Here is a 17,938-nt window from a genome sequence, read left to right on the forward strand (position 1 = left end):
ATCAAGTGACTTGCTATCACTTCTGCAACAATAGCTTCTAACATTTCCTTATAATAGATGTCAGGCTAACTGGTACATTGTTTAGAAAGGGAACAAGACAAAAGTAGGAAGCAAATGAAGTTAAATTCATAAATGAGATTTTCCAATTCGATAAAGAGAAATGCACATTTTTACTTGCAGATCTTTTAGTTTTTATTGCACATTACTACTAATAGGTATGCTCCCATAAGCAAATTTTACACATATTAATTGTTCTTCGTAACACAAGGAATCGACAAGTTTAAAGTTTGCGAAGATTTGCAGCTCAACTTGTGGACGAGGCTAGTGTTTGACTGCAGGCATCTTGTCACCCTGCTAGGTAACCTCGTCAGCGGGCCTCCGGCAAAGACCAGAACAACAGAAACCGAAATAATTAGTTGACAACACTATCCACTCCATCCACTTCTCCCAAGGAGACCAGAATAGAAGAGGACGAGATAATGATATCCTTTGACGTAAGTGCACTATTTACATGTATAAACATTGACCTAGCCAAAGGCAGAACTGCCACACTGCTGGCTGAATCAGGAAAGCAGGTAGCCTATGAGACCAACAGCATCAACAAGGACAGGACCCTGAAACTGCTGGATCTGTGCCTCACAACCCACTTCACCTTCAACGACAGTACATTCAAACAAATCAACAGAACACCGATGGGATCCCCAACCTCAGGTCCAATTGCGGAAGTGGTAACGCAAAGGTTAGAACGAACAGCACTCCCCACTCTACAACTCAAACTCTGGCTTCACTGTGTAGATGACACCGTCGTGATTATAAAATGCACGAGACTAGAAGAAACCCACAGACACAAACATCCTCACCGGAATAAAATTCACATACAAGAGAACAATAATTGACTACCCTTCCTAGACATAATGGCAGAATGTGAGAAAAGCAGGGAACTCCAAACAGTATACACAAAGACCACAGATACGGATCAGACACTTAATTACACCAGCAACAACCCCAACATTCGTAAATGGATATACATCAGCACATTATTCAAACAGGCCACAACACACTGCAGCAACCTGGAATTGTGCAAAGCAGAACAGGAGCACTTGTATGGAGTTTTTAAAAAGGAATGGATATGAAAAAGCACAAATTTGCTGTCACCTCCACGACAGACCACGACAAGATGACACAACACAGTCATACACACTAGTCACCCTACTGTACACTAGAGACATAGCAGAAGTGACCACAAGCCTACTCAGACCACTAGATATCAGGTTAGCACACAAACCAACAACCAGCCTGTGACAGCTACTGATGAACATGAAGGATCCCATAGCCACAACTAATAAAACTAACTTAATATACAAAATACCATGCAAGGACTATGAGAAACATTACATAGATAAAACTGAAAGAAAATTGACAATAAGGATACACGAGCGTCAACTAGCTGCCAAAAGGCAATAAGAATACACGAACAGCTACTAACCACCAAGAGACGTAACCAATGCTCACTGGTCTCAATACCCATGGACAAAGAAGGACACAAATTCAACTGGGACAACACATCCATAATAGCACAAGCCAGAGACATGCCAGGGAATTCCTGGAGGCCTGGCATTCCAACCAGAACTCCAAACACATTGAACTGGACCAGATACATAAACCACTGAAAAACAAAACCAGAAGTAATGCCAACCACCCCAACAAGCCGAGGCATATAAATAGCAAGCTGGTCAGAACACCAACGCTGTTACCTAGCAGGGTGATGAAACATCTGCAATCAAATATACTAGCTCAGCGAGCAAGTCTACAACCTAACAAGTTCATGGCCCACAGGACCAATTCTCGTTTTGTTAGATGCTCTATGTTCACTCTCATTGGCTATTCAACTAGATTAATTAGATAGCTTATGGATTGTTTTTGGGTTTTTATGAATCCATCATCATCCTTTGTCTTACATCATCTTCTGTTACTTAATCAATCCCGTCCTTCATAATTATTGACCTCCCCGCTGATCCCTTATGTTTCTCTTTTCCCTGGTTCTGTACATCCTGAAATAAAAAGTAAACTCCAACATCTCCTAGTTTTGATGAAAAATCATCACACTGCTAAGTCAAACAAGTTCCTGTCCAGAGGTGTTGGTCTACTAAGTATTTAGCAGCACTTTCCAATTTTTTTTTACAAAACAGAAGTTGCTGGAAAAACTCAGCAGGTCTGGCAGCATCCATGAAGAAAGGCCAGAGTTAATGTTTCGCGTCCAGTGACCCTTCTGGGGGTTTCCGTTTTTTATATCAGAATTCCAGCATCTTCGTATTTGGATTGTGAATCAAGTCCAAGGGTGGCAGTTAAATAATAATCTGAATATTAGAGACCCAAGAATATTTAGATCAGGGAATGGAGGTGTAACTCAGTTTCCACTCTGAAGTAATACTTCATATTTGTCTTTGACTTCATATTGCCACCGTAAATTTGAATCATATTTATGAAGAAAACAAGAGTCAACTCGGAAAGGTGTAATCACATCTTCTGTCAAGTAGTGATCCCATAGCACCTTTACTGGGAAAGGCAGAATTACAAAAGCTAAATTATTATAGTGGATATCTGAAACAAAAACTGAAAAATGCTGGAAACACTCAATAGACAGCATGTATGCAGATAAAAGCAATTAATGCTTCAGGTTTATAACCTACCAGCATAAGCGAGGTACAGAAACAGGAAAATAGTCGTGCAACAGGGAAGGATTGTAAATCAGGCAGGACTCACGAAATAACAAAAGGGCAAATCTTACAAGTCAAAAAAGGGGAAGGCAGTGTAGTGGAGTAACAGGACAAGTTTACAAACAAACGACAACTCTAGAGGAGCTGCAAATGGCAATAAAGGGCTGCGTCAATACAGCCAGGCAAGATAAAAAGTAAACACAGGAGTAATAGTCAATGCACATATTGCTGTCGTATATTTAAAATTATATGTAGTAATTTCATAATTGCACTTTCATTGCAAGGTTTGCACAGTTCCATAGCCAGTTATAACCCTTACAGTCCCCACCACTTTAAAGATGCTTATTAGCATTAACAGTCTTTTAGGAGCACCAAAAAGACCATTCGTACAGAGATTTGTCAGAAGTGAGCAGTGTGTACAAAATGCACACTTTCTTTAAAATTCATTTTTGGGAGGTGGGTGATGCTGGCAGGCATATATATTCATTCCGAATTGCTCTCAAAAGCAAAATAAATTCTGATTTTTCCATAAATAAACAAAAATATCTCTGCCTCACCTATCAGCCATCTGTGGAATTATGAAATGCTGCCCATTCTTGTGATCTGGAATGGAAGGAGTTAGCTGAGTCATGGTACATGTTAAATGAAGCATAAATGCAAAATCATTAAAAACGATAAGCAAATAACTCATTCAGAAGTCGATCTCACTACATTACACAAAAGTGTAGATTGGGGAATGCGTCTCATTCAGTTTAAAATGGACAGGCATCATTTTCATTCATGGTCTGGAACTGCTAATGTGGAAGAGCGTAATATAGTCTCTTCAAGGAAATACTTAACTAGAATCTCGAGACATACGTCATTGAATACTGATAAGTTTTGAGAATCGGCGTACAATCAATGCTTTGCATTGTAAACATTCAAGGAAAATAGTGCTTTGGAGATGAAAAATAAGCAGTGAAGAGTGACAGTACCACGTGGAACAAATTCATGAAGGGTACAATTTTGTGGTAGTCTTAAATGTAAAATATTATAAACGATTGTGCCAGCTTGCATTGGAGCTTACGCAATTATAATTCTGTCCTTGCTACATTTGTATAATGAAACAAAGTAGTCAATATCTCTACTCAGCAGACATCACCAGACATAGCATATAAGCAAACAAGAAAGTTATTACACTTGTAAGCACAAGTCAAGCTATTGCCAGAGCCACAATTACAACAAATTCCAAACGACGAAGAAATTCAGGTTTAGTAACAGTTAGAAACAACCTTTTTTGAATATGCAAATATGGGGACATTCCACAAAAGATGATCATGAAAAATGCATTAACAAATATTCAAATACAAAGAAAACATCACAAATTGAAGAAAACAAGACTCTCACGAGATCATGTTGACAAAATTGTGCAAATGGAAACCATTCAGATGATTCTTTAAACTGTACAAATGATCTGGCCTCCTATGAAGGAGGAATGCTGCACTGCATGAAAATAACAAGCAAGGGTTTTCCATTCATAACAGTTATTCTGGAACTGTTTTTCCCCACATAAATTAAAGAAAGAAAGCCTACCCTTCACAGAAGGAACGGAGTTAACTAACTTGTCTCCGTTTTGAACTTTGAAGTCAGGTAATTAGTTCTTTCCCAAGTACTGTATTAGTCTCTAGATCAATGGCACTTATAACATGATTTCAAGTGTGAACAGGGAGCTATAGTCTAGTTAGCCTGATATCAACCACACGGACGTGCTGGAATCCACTATTAAGGAAATGTTAACAATGCATTTAGAAAGGCATAAACATGATTGGAATATGCATCAACATGGTTTTACAAAAAAAAAAATTTATAAATTTACTAGAGATTTTGAGGATATAACTAGTAGGATAGGTATTGGGGAACTAGTTTATGTAATGTACTTGGATTTCTAAGAAGACATTTAGTAAAATGCCACAGAAAAGGGCCATTTGAAATTGGGGGTAATATTATCGACATGGATAATGAACTGGTTAACAGACAAATGGGCAGTTTTAATTTTGGCAGGCTTTGACAAGTAGACAAAGAACAGCCAACTGTAACAATTAGTTACTTAGATAAAAAGGCAGAAAGTATGGTATTCAAATTCTTTAAAGATTAAAAGTTATGTGGAACTGAGTTGACAGGAAAGAAAGGCTGCAAAAGATAACTGGCAGTTTGTGGCCAAAAAGGTGGCAGATGGATTATAACATGGAGAATTACTATGTTATTCAATTTTAACAAACTAGGAAGCAGGATAGCCTTTTAAAAGACATGAAACCTGTAGGGTGTACTTGTACATTGAACACAGAGTTAGCATGCGGGTACAGCAAGCAGATAGAAAAGAAAATGGAATGTTGATCTTTATAATAAAAGGTTGGAGTACAAAAATAATTTAAGTCTGCTGTAATTGTACTGGGCTTTAGCGAGAACACACCTGGAGTACTGTGTGCAATTTTGGTCTCCATATTTAAAGAGACTCCAGCGTTGGAATCAATACAGTGAAGGGTTGCTTGATTAGTTCCTGGTATGATAATTGTCATACGATGAGAATAAATTCAGCATATTCTCTGGAGTTTAGAAGAATGAGAGATGATTGCTTTGAAATGTTCAAGAAATTGACGGGGATTTACGGAATAAATACTTAGATATTGCTTCCTGGTGCTGATTAATCTCGAACCAGGGGACAGAGTTTCAGGATTAGGAGCCAATTCATTTCGGACCAAAGTAAGAAATTCCTTCATCTAAAGAATTGTGGACCACAAGAATTCTATTCCCCTGAGGGTAATGGATATGCCATCATCTTAACTCTTGGATACATAGATGTTTGATCTCAGGGAATTAAAGGATATAGGGAGCAGACAGGAAAGTAAAGCTGACACGCATGATGAGCCATAATCATACTGCATAGCAGTGCAAGCTGGATGGGTCACATGGTCTCCTCCTATTTGTCATTTTTTTGTATTATTTCCACCTTCATTCACTTCCAGCCTTGGACAGATTTATAATCCTATGCAATTTGCACCCATATTTATCTTCTTCTCAAATGAGATGGGGACCAAGCTGGAATCAAGTTGTATTCTCCTTCCTCTAGCAAAACGTAGCAAAAGAACAAAATTATGAAGTTGGGGTTCATACTCTCTGGCACTGAAGAAATATTACAAAAATGAGGGAGAAATATTCAATGTAAGAATTGGTCCATAAAACTTTATGGTTTTCCTTTTGGGTAAATAAACAGCTTCCATCTGGCAGGTATCCATAGAATTTGTCTGACAAATAGGAGATCAGTATCTTGTAAGTACAAACGCATCAAGTAGCATCCTCAAGAACAGCCATATGCAAACCACTGATTAGCTCTGAACATCTCAATAAAACATTGCCATCTCCAGCAATCTTCTTTCATACCCACCTGGTTTTCTTCCGCAAAGAAAGAAGGCGAGTCTATCAGTGAGTTCATACTGGATCTCCACTAAACGGTCTGCTAGTTCATGGTGCCCTGCTTGTCTGCAAAACATTTTAGTGCCAAAATAACGTGGAGAAATAAAGTCAGGACTTTGATCTCTTCACAATACAAAACATGAGCTGAGGTAAAGATAAAAATGGAAGAAACATCATGAAACTTTAGTGACCCAAGCATCAACCAGTGGGATTATTACAAGATGAGCAATGCTACCTCGGATACCTTGTCTATAATCACCAAAACAGTGCCACAGATTTCATTCTTGCGTGGCTTGTACTGTCCAAACAGTTATTCAATTAATGATTTAATAGAGGTGTACAAATTTTTTTTTGGGGGGGGGGGGGGAGGCAGTGGTGGTTGTTAAAATAAATAGGGAAAAACTGTGCACTCTTGACAATCAGTAACCAGAGGACATAGATCTAAATTGATTTGTAAAAAGGGAAGATAAGGAGACATTTTTCAAATGGCAAATTATTTTAATGTGAAAAATCACTGTCTAAAAACATGGTGAAAGTAGCCTGAGAGCAGTTTGCCAGAAGGAGTTAAACATATACTCGACTGAGAAAATACGCTATGATTCTTCACGCAAAAAGAATGTTTCATCCTCTTTACAAATGATAATAAATAGATCCAACCCTTGAAACATTTGAAAAACACCAAAACACTTTACAAAGTCACCAGAGTGAACAGATTGGCAGTGCATTTAAGAAGCTGAAAGACTGCAAAGAAAAGAAGAAAATTTGGCTTAAAAACATCTAATATCTATGTCACTTGTATTAAAACTATTAGGGCACACTTTAATTTGAATGAAGTTAGTTATTTTAAATATATTTCAAAAAAAGTACAAGAAGACTGTAGTAAATCAGTGATAAAAATATTTTGTTTTTGCATAATTTGACCTGAGCTATGAATAAGCCATCGCGGCATCAATACTTACATTTTCTGGATGTCAGTTTGCTCGCTGAGCTGGAAGGTTAGTTTTCAGACGTTTCGTCACCATTCTAGGTAATATCATTGGTGAGCCTCCAATGAAGCGCTGGTGTTATGTCCCACTTTCTATTTATCTGTTTAGGTTTCCTTGGGTTGGTGATGCCATTTCCTGTTCTTTTTCTCAGAGGATGGATGAAAACTAACCTTCCAGCTCAGCAAGCAAATTCACCTCCAGAAACTCAACCTGAGGTACAAATCTTCTCAAAACTCGCTACTTATATTTTCCTCGATTGTAAATGGATTAATAAAGAGGTACCTCTGGCTTTTTCGATTTCTAACCTTGCATGATCACTTGGGGTCTTGCCATTGGCATCAGGAGCACCAGGGTCAGCACCGTATACTGCTAACAACTCAGCCTGTAGAATTTGTCCTCCTTTGCTTGCCACATGAAGAGGGGTGTTTCCTTTCTCCTGTAATGTAAATGGAGTTTAAAATCAAGCACAGAAGTAGTGACAGTTTTGCATTAACAGTCAAATATTTGCAAAAAAACTACAGAGTCATAGAAATGGCAAATTCTTGCACAGTACTTTCTTCTTGAAGCTGTGGATGGCATTGGAATATTGACATTTATTGTTTATTTATAATGCAGAAGCCTTTGGATTAAGGGAGCATAAATGGAGGACTTCTTCAGTGTTGTTCTGTTTCATTGGAGTGTAACTGGAGATTGGTGAAAGAGGGGAGGTGGTAACCAGTTCCTCCTCCTCTCCCTTCGGTGAATACTTAAGCTCTTTATTATACAAGTGACATCTTAAGGATTTTGGGGCCTCAACAGAAAGAAGAGCCAATGGGAAAGGAGATAGAAACAGAGCACCAAATAAAAATTGAGACCAAGGCTTACAAGTTTACCTGGGAGCAGGGAAAGGGAAGCAATTAGGGGAGGAGACTCAGACCAGAAAGTTATAAAAATGTGACTTCACAGGAAAAAGCTGCACATTCATTGGCTGATAAGTAACTGCTAATTTGAACACACATTGTGAATTGGATCTGGGACTAATGTCCCAGTGGAAAAGCTAAATAGGGTGTCACAATTACGTTAAGCTTGTAAACTGGGGGCTTGGGGAGGTCAATAGCATTTCAAAAATCAAACATCACAGTTAGAGAGAGCTAGGAATTCTACTTCAGGTGGGGCAGAGAATGACAAAGCTATAAGTAGTATATTGATTAAAGAGAACAAATTAACAGGTTAATAAAGTATCAGCGCATTACTCATAACAGTTTTATATACAAATTCATAAAGACCATAAATTGAATTAAAGTTCAAATTGAAGATGACATTGTGGCCTTTACTGAGACATGGCTGCAGGGTGGTCAGGATTGTGAGTTAATTATACCAAGTTATATGGTTTACAGAACAGACAGGGAATTTGCAGTTGTTATATCCTTACTGACTAGAGAAAAAAAAATTACTTCAATGGTGAAGGGGAATAAAATGAGGGCAAAGCATTCAGTGAAGAGTACATGGGTGGTACTGAAGAACAGTAAATGATCTAAAACCGTAATAGGTGTTAAGTGCAGGATTTCACAAATGCAAAAGTTGAGCAAGAGTGCAATAAAGCTGGGGTAATATTTTAATAAGAATTGGAAGAGACCGACAAGCACCTGTCAGAAAGGTAGTGCATTTCTGGAGTGTGTCCAGAATAGTTTCCTACAGCAAAATGTCCTGGATGCAACAGAGGAACAAGCAATATTGGATTTAGTAATGAGCTGGATTTAATTAGCAACTTAATTATGTGATGAGTTCAATGTAATATTTGAAAGCAAAGCATGAATCAGTCATGGCCATGGGCAACTAAAGAACAGCATAAAATTAAAATGGCTAACAAAAATGCAAAATAGCATGGATCCTGCTGAATGGGAAGGATACAAAGACCAGCAAAGCAGCTTACAAGTGCTACAATCAGTTTATGAAAGTCAAGTTGCCAGTGACAGCAAAATCAAGAAGAAGAAATATTAGTGACAAAGGGAAGCAGGTGATTAACAGCAAATGTTGGACCACTAAAGACCGCACGTGAGATTATTGTTTTGACTATGAAGAAATAGGAGACATATTGAATAATTACTTTACCCCAATATTTCTGGTAGAAAAGAAGGATAGCTGGTCACTCATCAGAACTGAATAACACAAGTAAACATCAGTAATGAGGAAATTAATGGAATTAAGAGTGACACATCACCAGAACATGATAGTTTCTATCACATGTTCAAGGAAGCAAGGGAGCACATTTTAGACGCCCACAACTATAATCTTTCAGAGTTCCCTAGATATAGGAGTCAGCCTTCTGGATTGGAAAATTGAACATGTCACTCTGACTTTTAAAAGTCAAAGAGGAAAACTGGAGAATTAGAGACTAGGTAGCCTAACATCTGTGGTGGGAAAATTGCTGGAGTCTCTAAATCACAGATGGAGTAACTGATGCCTTAAACTTTCAGTTAATCAGAGATAACTAACATGGATTCATAATAGGTCAGTCATTCTTGACAAACCTCATTGAATTTTATTTTTTTGAAAAGGAGACAAAGGTTGTGGACAGGGAAATGTCTATGGTTGGGAAGACTGGGCAACTGCTTTGCAAAACACCTATGTTATGTTTGTAAAAATGACTGTGCTTCTAGCTGCCTAGCATCACCAAAGTTCCCTGGCCAACATCTGTCTCTCAGGCTTGCTGCAGCGCTCCAAAGCTCATATTGTGCTTGGGAACTCTGCAGCCATCTGGGCTCAATATTGAGTTCAACAAATTTTAGGGCTTGACTATGTTCTCCCATGTCCTTATCCTAATCCCATGAGCTGCCCCAATGGTCTATATTAGCAGTTATTTATTCTCCCAAGATGACCTTTATCCCTTTGTGTGCCTGTTTTTTGCTCTCCGGGCTCCATTACCACATGTCATTTGCTACTTCATCCTCCACCCCCGACTCCATCTTTAACAGAGATACCAATCTTTTCCTAGGTACAATCTATTCTGAGCAAGGGTCGTTGGAACCAAAATGTTAACTTGCCTTTTCTCACAGATGTTGCCAGACCTACTGAATTTTCCCAGCAATATTTGTTTTTGTTTGTCAGTGTCTATGGATGTTATTTTATATGGAATTCCAGCAGACATTTGGTAAGGTTCCAAGAAGGAGACTGTTAACTAAAGGGGAAGCCTATTCCTTAGAGGGCAAACTACTGACATGGCTATAAAAATTGGTGAAGTGGCAGGGGACAGAATAAAAATTGGCAGGCACTCTAATTGGCCTGATGTGATCAGCACAGTCCAACAAGGATTTGTTAGAGCCTTAATTAGCATTATTTAGAGAACTTTCCTCAATGACATGAAGATAAATACCAACAACAGAAATGGAAATTGCTAGCAAAGCGCAGCAGAGCATCTGTGGAGAGAAATCAGAGTTAATGTTTCAGATCCAGTGAAGCTTCCTCAGAATTAGTTCTGGGGAAGGGTCACTGGAACCAAAATGTTAACTGATTTTCCTCCATAGATGCTGCCAGACATGCTGAGCCTTTCTAGCAATTTCTGTTTATGTACCTGTTAATGTAGCAGATACCTGATTCACAACTCCAGGTAGTAATTACCTAGTTCCCTTCCTTGTCTGACTTAATGAACGAGTGGGCTTTTAAATGATCTGGAAGTTGCCATTATTTTCCTAATTGCCCAAAAATCTCAGTTCTTAAGTGTCATAATTTTAATGGTGAAGCTTGAATTCTCAACCCCTGGATTGTCAGTAGGGTACCATACCCTCAAAATACATGGCAACTGAGAAGAAAACATTGGGTTATGTGTGTTCCTTAAACAAAGACATTTTCTCTCATTTTGCTTCCCAAGTCAATGGAGAGTTAGGGTAATCTATGTGCTAGACACACTGGAAACGTTATACCATTGCTAATCACAGTTCACATTGGAGAGAGGAGGCACATTCAAAAACTTGCATTTTAAGATACTTGCACATTAAGTGGCAAAGAATTACTTCAAAGCATTTTGCTTAGTTATTTGCAGAGATTACACTTCCCAATACTTTGGCACACATTAAATTTATAGAAAAGCCCAGAAACAACAAACAGCAGCAGAAACTCTATTAGGAACATTGATGTTTAAGACTTACAGGGTGAAAGAAGTTTGCTTGAGCTCCTAATGACAGCAATCGCAAGCAGGTCTCCAAGTTCCCTGTCCGCACACTTGAATGCAATTGCTGAAATAACAAAAGACGTTAACAATGGGCATAACAGCTGGGAGTATACTTTTAGCCTGGACTTTTAAAAAGTTGTGGAACCTCCTCATTGTAGGTGAAATTGTCCTGAGGAGAAAGGATTTGATATTTTAATACCATCACTAGCACAAGTTTGGACATATTGTGAGCAATGCTGAAAGACAGATGACTTTTGGTAACACCTTAAACCATATATAGGGAACTAATTCAGTTCTTGTTATTCCTACTATTTAAAAAAATTCTTATTGCAGAAGAATGGAAACATTCATTCAGTTCTTTTTTACTTGTTCACTGCTGCATTTCCTTAGATTTCTACAGTTACTGCACTCAATAGTAATGCATGTGAAGGTATTCCGCATCTTAGTTTTATAAATGTGAACAAAAGGAGACTAAAAACTAAAGAATTTGCTTGGCAGCGTTCAGATATTCACTTTTTTTTTTACTCCTTAAATCTCTTTGCTAACATTCCAATGAAAATCAAAATAACAAACATATCCACCGCTCCTGACTGCTCAGGTAGTATGTCATACAGACCCAGAAACAGCTTAGCTGCCTCACTTCAATCAAGGAGAGCAATTAAGCACACTTCAAATATTCCCCACCCTCTGAAATAAAATTGAGTGTCAAAATTAACTAGTCATCTGCTGGACAGCATGTACATAATTATCAGACGAAGCCAGTCAAAGATCCTGTTGTTAATTTTCCCCACCACAGTAATTGCTATATTGGTTGCGTACAGCATCAAGCTTACACAAAAAAAACCTAGTAGGGGTATCAAAGTGCGTTGGACTGGCCGAACCATATTCTTGCTTGAGACAGCAAATAGAAAAAGGCACAAGGAGGAGCCTGGCAGAGGAATCCAATCACCTCACTTGCTTTCAAACATATACTTGTAACTCACTATGCACTATTATCAGATATTTGAGGGATTATCGCTTCTAAAAATGTGATATGGAGATTAGATTATTTCACTTCTTTTGACACAAATATCCCTAGCAGATTTTAAATAAACTCAACTTCTCAAGTACATTATTCCCCAGTCAAGGTGTTGAACAACCAATCCAATCTCAAAACTTTATCCAATACAACTGGTGGGTATATAGTAAACTCCTCTCCAAATGTGATACTTCAACATAAGGAGTGTCGACTATTGTCTAAGAAATAAGTTTGTGGGATTTCAGTCCTCAGGAAAGAGGCATTATTGCGCCATTTTTCTTTTGTAATAAATTAATTCCAAAATCATGCTTGTTACAAAAAAAACTTGCACATCCCTAAAAATCAGAAAACCAGGATCTTCAAGGATACAGATGATATAGTGCCTAGCGTACTCTTCGGTGGTGCTGTGGCTTTGTGTCAAAAATTAATCTCAATGGAAAATCAAATTTCATAACATCCACCTACCTACTTGACAAAAATCGGTATACATGTAGGCATATTTGCTGATTTAATAGATTTCTGCTAATAATTGGTTCAAACTTCAAGCACCACAATCAGTGCATTAAAACCTGTGTACTGAAGCACATCAAAAAACAAGTCAACCTCCCATTCAAAGTATTTGTTTAGCAGTTCCTTCATCTCACCTTATAAAATGCCTGTGTTATCTCTCTTTAGTCTTAAATGAGAAAAATCCCTCACTTACTTTGTTCAAAAACCTCCCCCAATGTCAGTGTTAAACTAAAGTAACACCTAAAAACATGAAATTTAGTCTTTCACGTCATAAATTATGGTGTGCGCGCTTATTGTCTTTAAAGTGATTTCATTCATCTGGCTCTTTAGATCTGGCTCAGTGGTTAGCACTGCAGCCTCACAGCGCCAGGGACCCAGGTTCGATTCCGGCCTCGGGCGACTGTCTGTGCAAAGTTTGCACATTCTCCCAGTGTCTGCGTGGGTTTGCTCTGGTTTCGTCCCACAGTCCAAATATGTGCAAGCTAGGTGGATTGGCCATGCTAAATTGCCCATAGTGTTCAGGGGTGTGTGGGTTATAGGGGGATGGGTCAGGGTGGGATGCTTCAAGGGGCAGTGTGGACTTGTTGGGCCGAAGGGCCTGTTTCCACACTGTAGGGAATCTAAGCTAAACTGATCAGTTTGAAGTGAAATTAAAACTACCTAACTCTAGGAAAAACAAGCACAATTCTGCCCACAAATTATAGGTAAAGGAGTTCCCAGCGATATATAATTCTCAGATTATCCAAAGTTCTGGCTCCACACTGGCACGATCCGAGACTAGCAATCCTTGCCCGAGGTCACCTTAGTTTTCAAGCTTTAGAACTAATAAATTAAAAGATACTTTTTAAGCACTTTCTAATATCAGCACAGTAGTGCAGGAAATACTATGAACAAAGCTGCTGCACCTACATTATAACTATATTAATAATGCTATGTAACCCAGCCAGTGAAAAATTCCACTTCATCTTCGTATCAGCAGCATTTCTAAACAATTGAACAAGTGCATTCATAGTTACTAACTGAAGTACTTAATACAATAGGTTACATGACTATAGTGGCAACATTAAGCATTACTATTGCAACAACTCTCAACTCATGTACACTAAGTAACTTAAGTCAAATTTAGTAACTTTCTTCCAAAGAAATATTTTAAGGTTTTCATTGAGCTAATGCTTTTTGTTATGCTTACTTTGCTCAGGTCTTTGGCTGCAACACTGTCATCCTCACGACATGGCAAGCGATGGACAAAAGCCAGCATCGAATATTTGGCTCTGATAAATTCTGCTTTATTGGGGCTGATTGGTGGAAAACAGTATGAGTAATTTGTCTGATAAGGCAAACATGTTCTAAAAACACCACAATGTACTTTATATGGAACAATTAAGAGTTTATTTGTCACAGTAATGTCGCGTTATGAGAGATTTATGGTCATTTCAGTAAGCAGTGTCAGCACTGGGAAATGAAACACCTATTTCAGACAACCGAAGATGTACATGCTGAAGAACTGTTAACATAATGCTGTTTCTACCCTGCCTTAGTTGTCATGACTCCATCTACATAATATGGTTCAGATGCAAGTTTGAACAGAACACGTGGTTCTCTCAGGGTGACTTTCTTTCGTTTCATACCAGTCATTGTCCAGTACTGGGATAAAGGCGATATTCATATATCCTGGATTGACACAGCATTGCTCCGTAGCAATTTCCAGTCCAAAAGTGCAGCAAAACACCCTTGCTGAAGCATAGCTTTGTGCATGCAAGCAACTCACTAAATACAAACTTATAATGTGAACTTTGTGAATAAGTGTGGCTAAACTATCATGACATCATTGACACACCCTCTCCCCTGCACCAACCGCTTTTAAAAACAAGACATGCAAAAACTTGTGGTGGGATATACCAGAAGTTAAGTGACACCCATGGTACAAACCCAGTAAAAATCAAAGCTTTCATGTTTAAACAAGTGGTTTGGCATCAGCTGTGCCCAGTTCTGGGAAACACATTTAGAGAAGGAGCACAGAGGCAAATTTACCAGAATGCTTTCAGGGATTACAGCTACATAGTCAGATTGGGTTGTCTTCTTTAGCATAGGGAGGACAGAGACAGCTTATGCAGAATCAAACTGTGAAGGGCTAGAGGAAACGAAGAGAAACTGTTTCCTGGATCACTAAACAGAAGGCATAGATTTTAAAAAAAGATGTTGGCAAAAGAACGAGAGTTGACATGAAGTTAAAACATTTTACTATGTATGACTGACTGTAGCATTATCTGATCAGGTGCCACTGGCAATTTCAATAAGTTTTTAAACTGAAATTGGATATGTATTCAGAGAAAAAAAATGTAGAGAGAGATAGGAAAGGGCAGAAGAATGGGGCTAATCTTACCTCTTCTAGAGAGCCAGTGCAGACTCAATGGGCAAAATTTCTGTGCTATAATATTCTGTAATTCTCAACCAGCTACATTCACAAACACTTTATGGCCTTTCAACAATGAGTGAAGATGCTGTACAGAAATTTAAGTATTTACATGATTCGTTCAGAACTTTTATAAACAGAAGACATAGAAGATAGCAAACGATCAGACTAAGTTGAAATTGAAGCCAGATCCAGCAAATGAAAGACCAATATGTAATGTGTCTTATCAGCAATTTTCTGATTTTCAAGTGGAGATATTGACTAAGAGCCACATTCTGAAAGCGTTTTGATAGTGGGCCCCAGCACAAGGTTGGTCACCATAATATTACTGCAGTACATCTTTTCTGCAACTAGAGATTTTGAAAGGCAAGATTGGAACCGTTAATAGCTCATTCCACTAAACAACTGATGCAGTTTTGCTCATTTTTTGATTTGTTTCCTTTCACAAATTAGTATGTGGCACCATAAATATCCTCCCAATTCCAAAGGTTGGTTTATGGTGACAGTGACATTCAATTTTAATTCCTGCAAATTGTTGCTATTTATCAAGAAGTTAATTCAAATCATTTCACAGCTTGATTTATTTTCCCTTGTGAAATATTAAAAAATGCAATTGAAATAGAAATCTGAAACTTAATTGAGTAACTAAAATTAATCTAAATTTTTCCAGGTAATCAGAAAGTAGCCACTATCGCACTATGAATTGGTAGCATAAAGAGACTATAAGAAACATGAAAGGACACTGAATTTTAGACCAGTTCCAAAACAGAATAAGAGTTATAACATGGGGTAGTCTAAAACAAGCTTTCTATTGCATCTAGTTAGCATATCTTGCAGCAATTGTGGAGAGACAGTTAATATTTTAAGTTACATAAGACTCTTCTCAACAAATTGTGTCAAATATGATTTTGAAATGAAAGTGTTAACTTTGTTCATTGCACCATAATACTGGCAGACCTGCTAGGTACTTCCAGCACTGTTTTATTTCAGAGTTTTAGGAGCCGCATTATTTAATTTTGATTTCTATTGTATCTGACCACTATCATGCATGTACAGATTGATAAATATACTGGAAACATCTTTCATTCTTCAACTGTGGTAACATGGCTCAAAAGTTAAGTGGAGAACCACAAGTCAAAAAGTGACCTGCCAGAAAGTACATCATGTGCCTTACACAAAAATTAGTTTGGAGACAAAAGTTCCAATTCACTGGTCTAATAGCAACTGAAATGCTCGATATACTTATTGTAAATGTAAACTCTGTATCAAATAGAAGCACAAAGCAGGGTTTGATATACTTACTGCACTTTATCTTGAGGGCTGGCCTTGCGCTTTCCACTCATTAGAGAAGTAGGATCCAGCAATGAATGCTCCCAGATTGAATTGGCACCATTGCTAACAAGAGTTTGTACCATCTGAAATTAAAGACATGTTTTTAAAACACAGAAAACAATATTTACCGTAATGCTTTTACAACTGATGGCACTTCTGCCATGGGCATTTTCTTTCCATCTGAAGAGGTTAAACAATTAGATTATGAGGAAATGGTGGCTAAGTATGGCCTAAAATATCTCAGGCTGGATTGAAGGACTAGGATATGGAATAACCACAGTTCGACACATAGGAATTTAATAAATTAATCCTTTTAACTTGCAATAACAGCACGATGTGGGTTACAGTAACAATCCTAATCAGCCACAATTATGTTAGAATGATCTACTAGGTTAAGGCCTCATGCATTTTTACCAAGCTTAAAGTGATCCAGCAAACTAATGAGCTAAGATAACTGCTGAAAGTATTCACTTATAGAATGTCTACCAGTCAGACACAATATGAATTGAAAAAGGCATGTCATCAGTAAGGAATGTCCAGTTTTAGCACTTCAATAAGTTACAAATGATCCGAGCACAGTAAAAGTTAGGAAAGTGTAGTAAAATATGACAACTACTCTCTAATCAGGATCTATTTATTTTCCCTGAAGATGTTTCCATCTTTGAGGATCCTTTTTCTCCTACCCATTTTCCTATTTTACTTTTCTGTTGGGTTTCAAAGATACACAGTAATCCCACAGAAACCACATATAATGCTTACATCATGTTTCCATTAATTTTCATTCATCTCAAGTTACTGCTGAAGGATTATCTATCAATGAGACAATGGCACTAAAAACTGCACCTTCTAAATGGTGAGGCCCACAAAAGTCAACAGGTCAGAAGTGGCAATATAAACACAAATAGAATGAAGCAATCTAAAATTCCCAGTTCATTGAAGCTATGTGACTCAAGTGAAATAGGTCTAATCCTTGGATGTGTCATCTTAGTCCACCTGGGTGAACAGATAACTTGTTCTCTGATCAATGTTAAGAATGCTGCTTTGCGAATACATAGGGACGAGCCCAAGTAACTCCCTAATTCAATTTTCATGCATTTATCGGGAAATGGCTGTCCTTTTCACAGAGGGAGAGATCAGATAGAGCAAACAGATTATTATGGCCATAGAAATGCATTTTATTATTCGTGTGGCTAGAGGTCTCATTCTCAGGGAGGTACTGAACAGAACTGACTTCAAAACTTCTTTGCAACTTGCACTTCTCAGAATATTACATGGCTTCTAACGGATGGACAGCATCATGAGTCATGGTACTTAGCTACAACATGACAATGTTGGTCAACCTTCTTTGACTAGCTAGTCCTTTGC

At 38.0% G+C, this 17,938-nt stretch overlaps 1 protein-coding gene across 13 annotated transcripts in view; it reads right to left on the reverse strand.

Annotated features, from left to right (window-relative positions):
- Window positions 1-17,938, reverse strand: part of git2a (G protein-coupled receptor kinase interacting ArfGAP 2a) — an 81,459-nt gene that overhangs the window by 49,839 nt on the left and 13,682 nt on the right. For all 13 annotated transcript variants that reach the window (XM_048556496.2, XM_048556486.2, XM_059654965.1 and 10 more), the window contains exons 3-8: window positions 16,544-16,656; window positions 14,018-14,123; window positions 11,278-11,364; window positions 7,459-7,589; window positions 6,139-6,233; window positions 3,275-3,320 (exon numbers count right to left, since the gene is read on the reverse strand). In XM_048556496.2, the coding sequence (XP_048412453.1) occupies window positions 3,275-3,320; window positions 6,139-6,233; window positions 7,459-7,589; window positions 11,278-11,364; window positions 14,018-14,123; window positions 16,544-16,656 (578 nt within the window). The remainder of the gene's footprint in view (window positions 1-3,274; window positions 3,321-6,138; window positions 6,234-7,458; window positions 7,590-11,277; window positions 11,365-14,017; window positions 14,124-16,543; window positions 16,657-17,938) is intronic.

This window comes from Stegostoma tigrinum, chromosome 26 (assembly GCF_030684315.1).
Source record: "Stegostoma tigrinum isolate sSteTig4 chromosome 26, sSteTig4.hap1, whole genome shotgun sequence".
Lineage (NCBI taxonomy): Eukaryota > Metazoa > Chordata > Chondrichthyes > Orectolobiformes > Stegostomatidae > Stegostoma > Stegostoma tigrinum.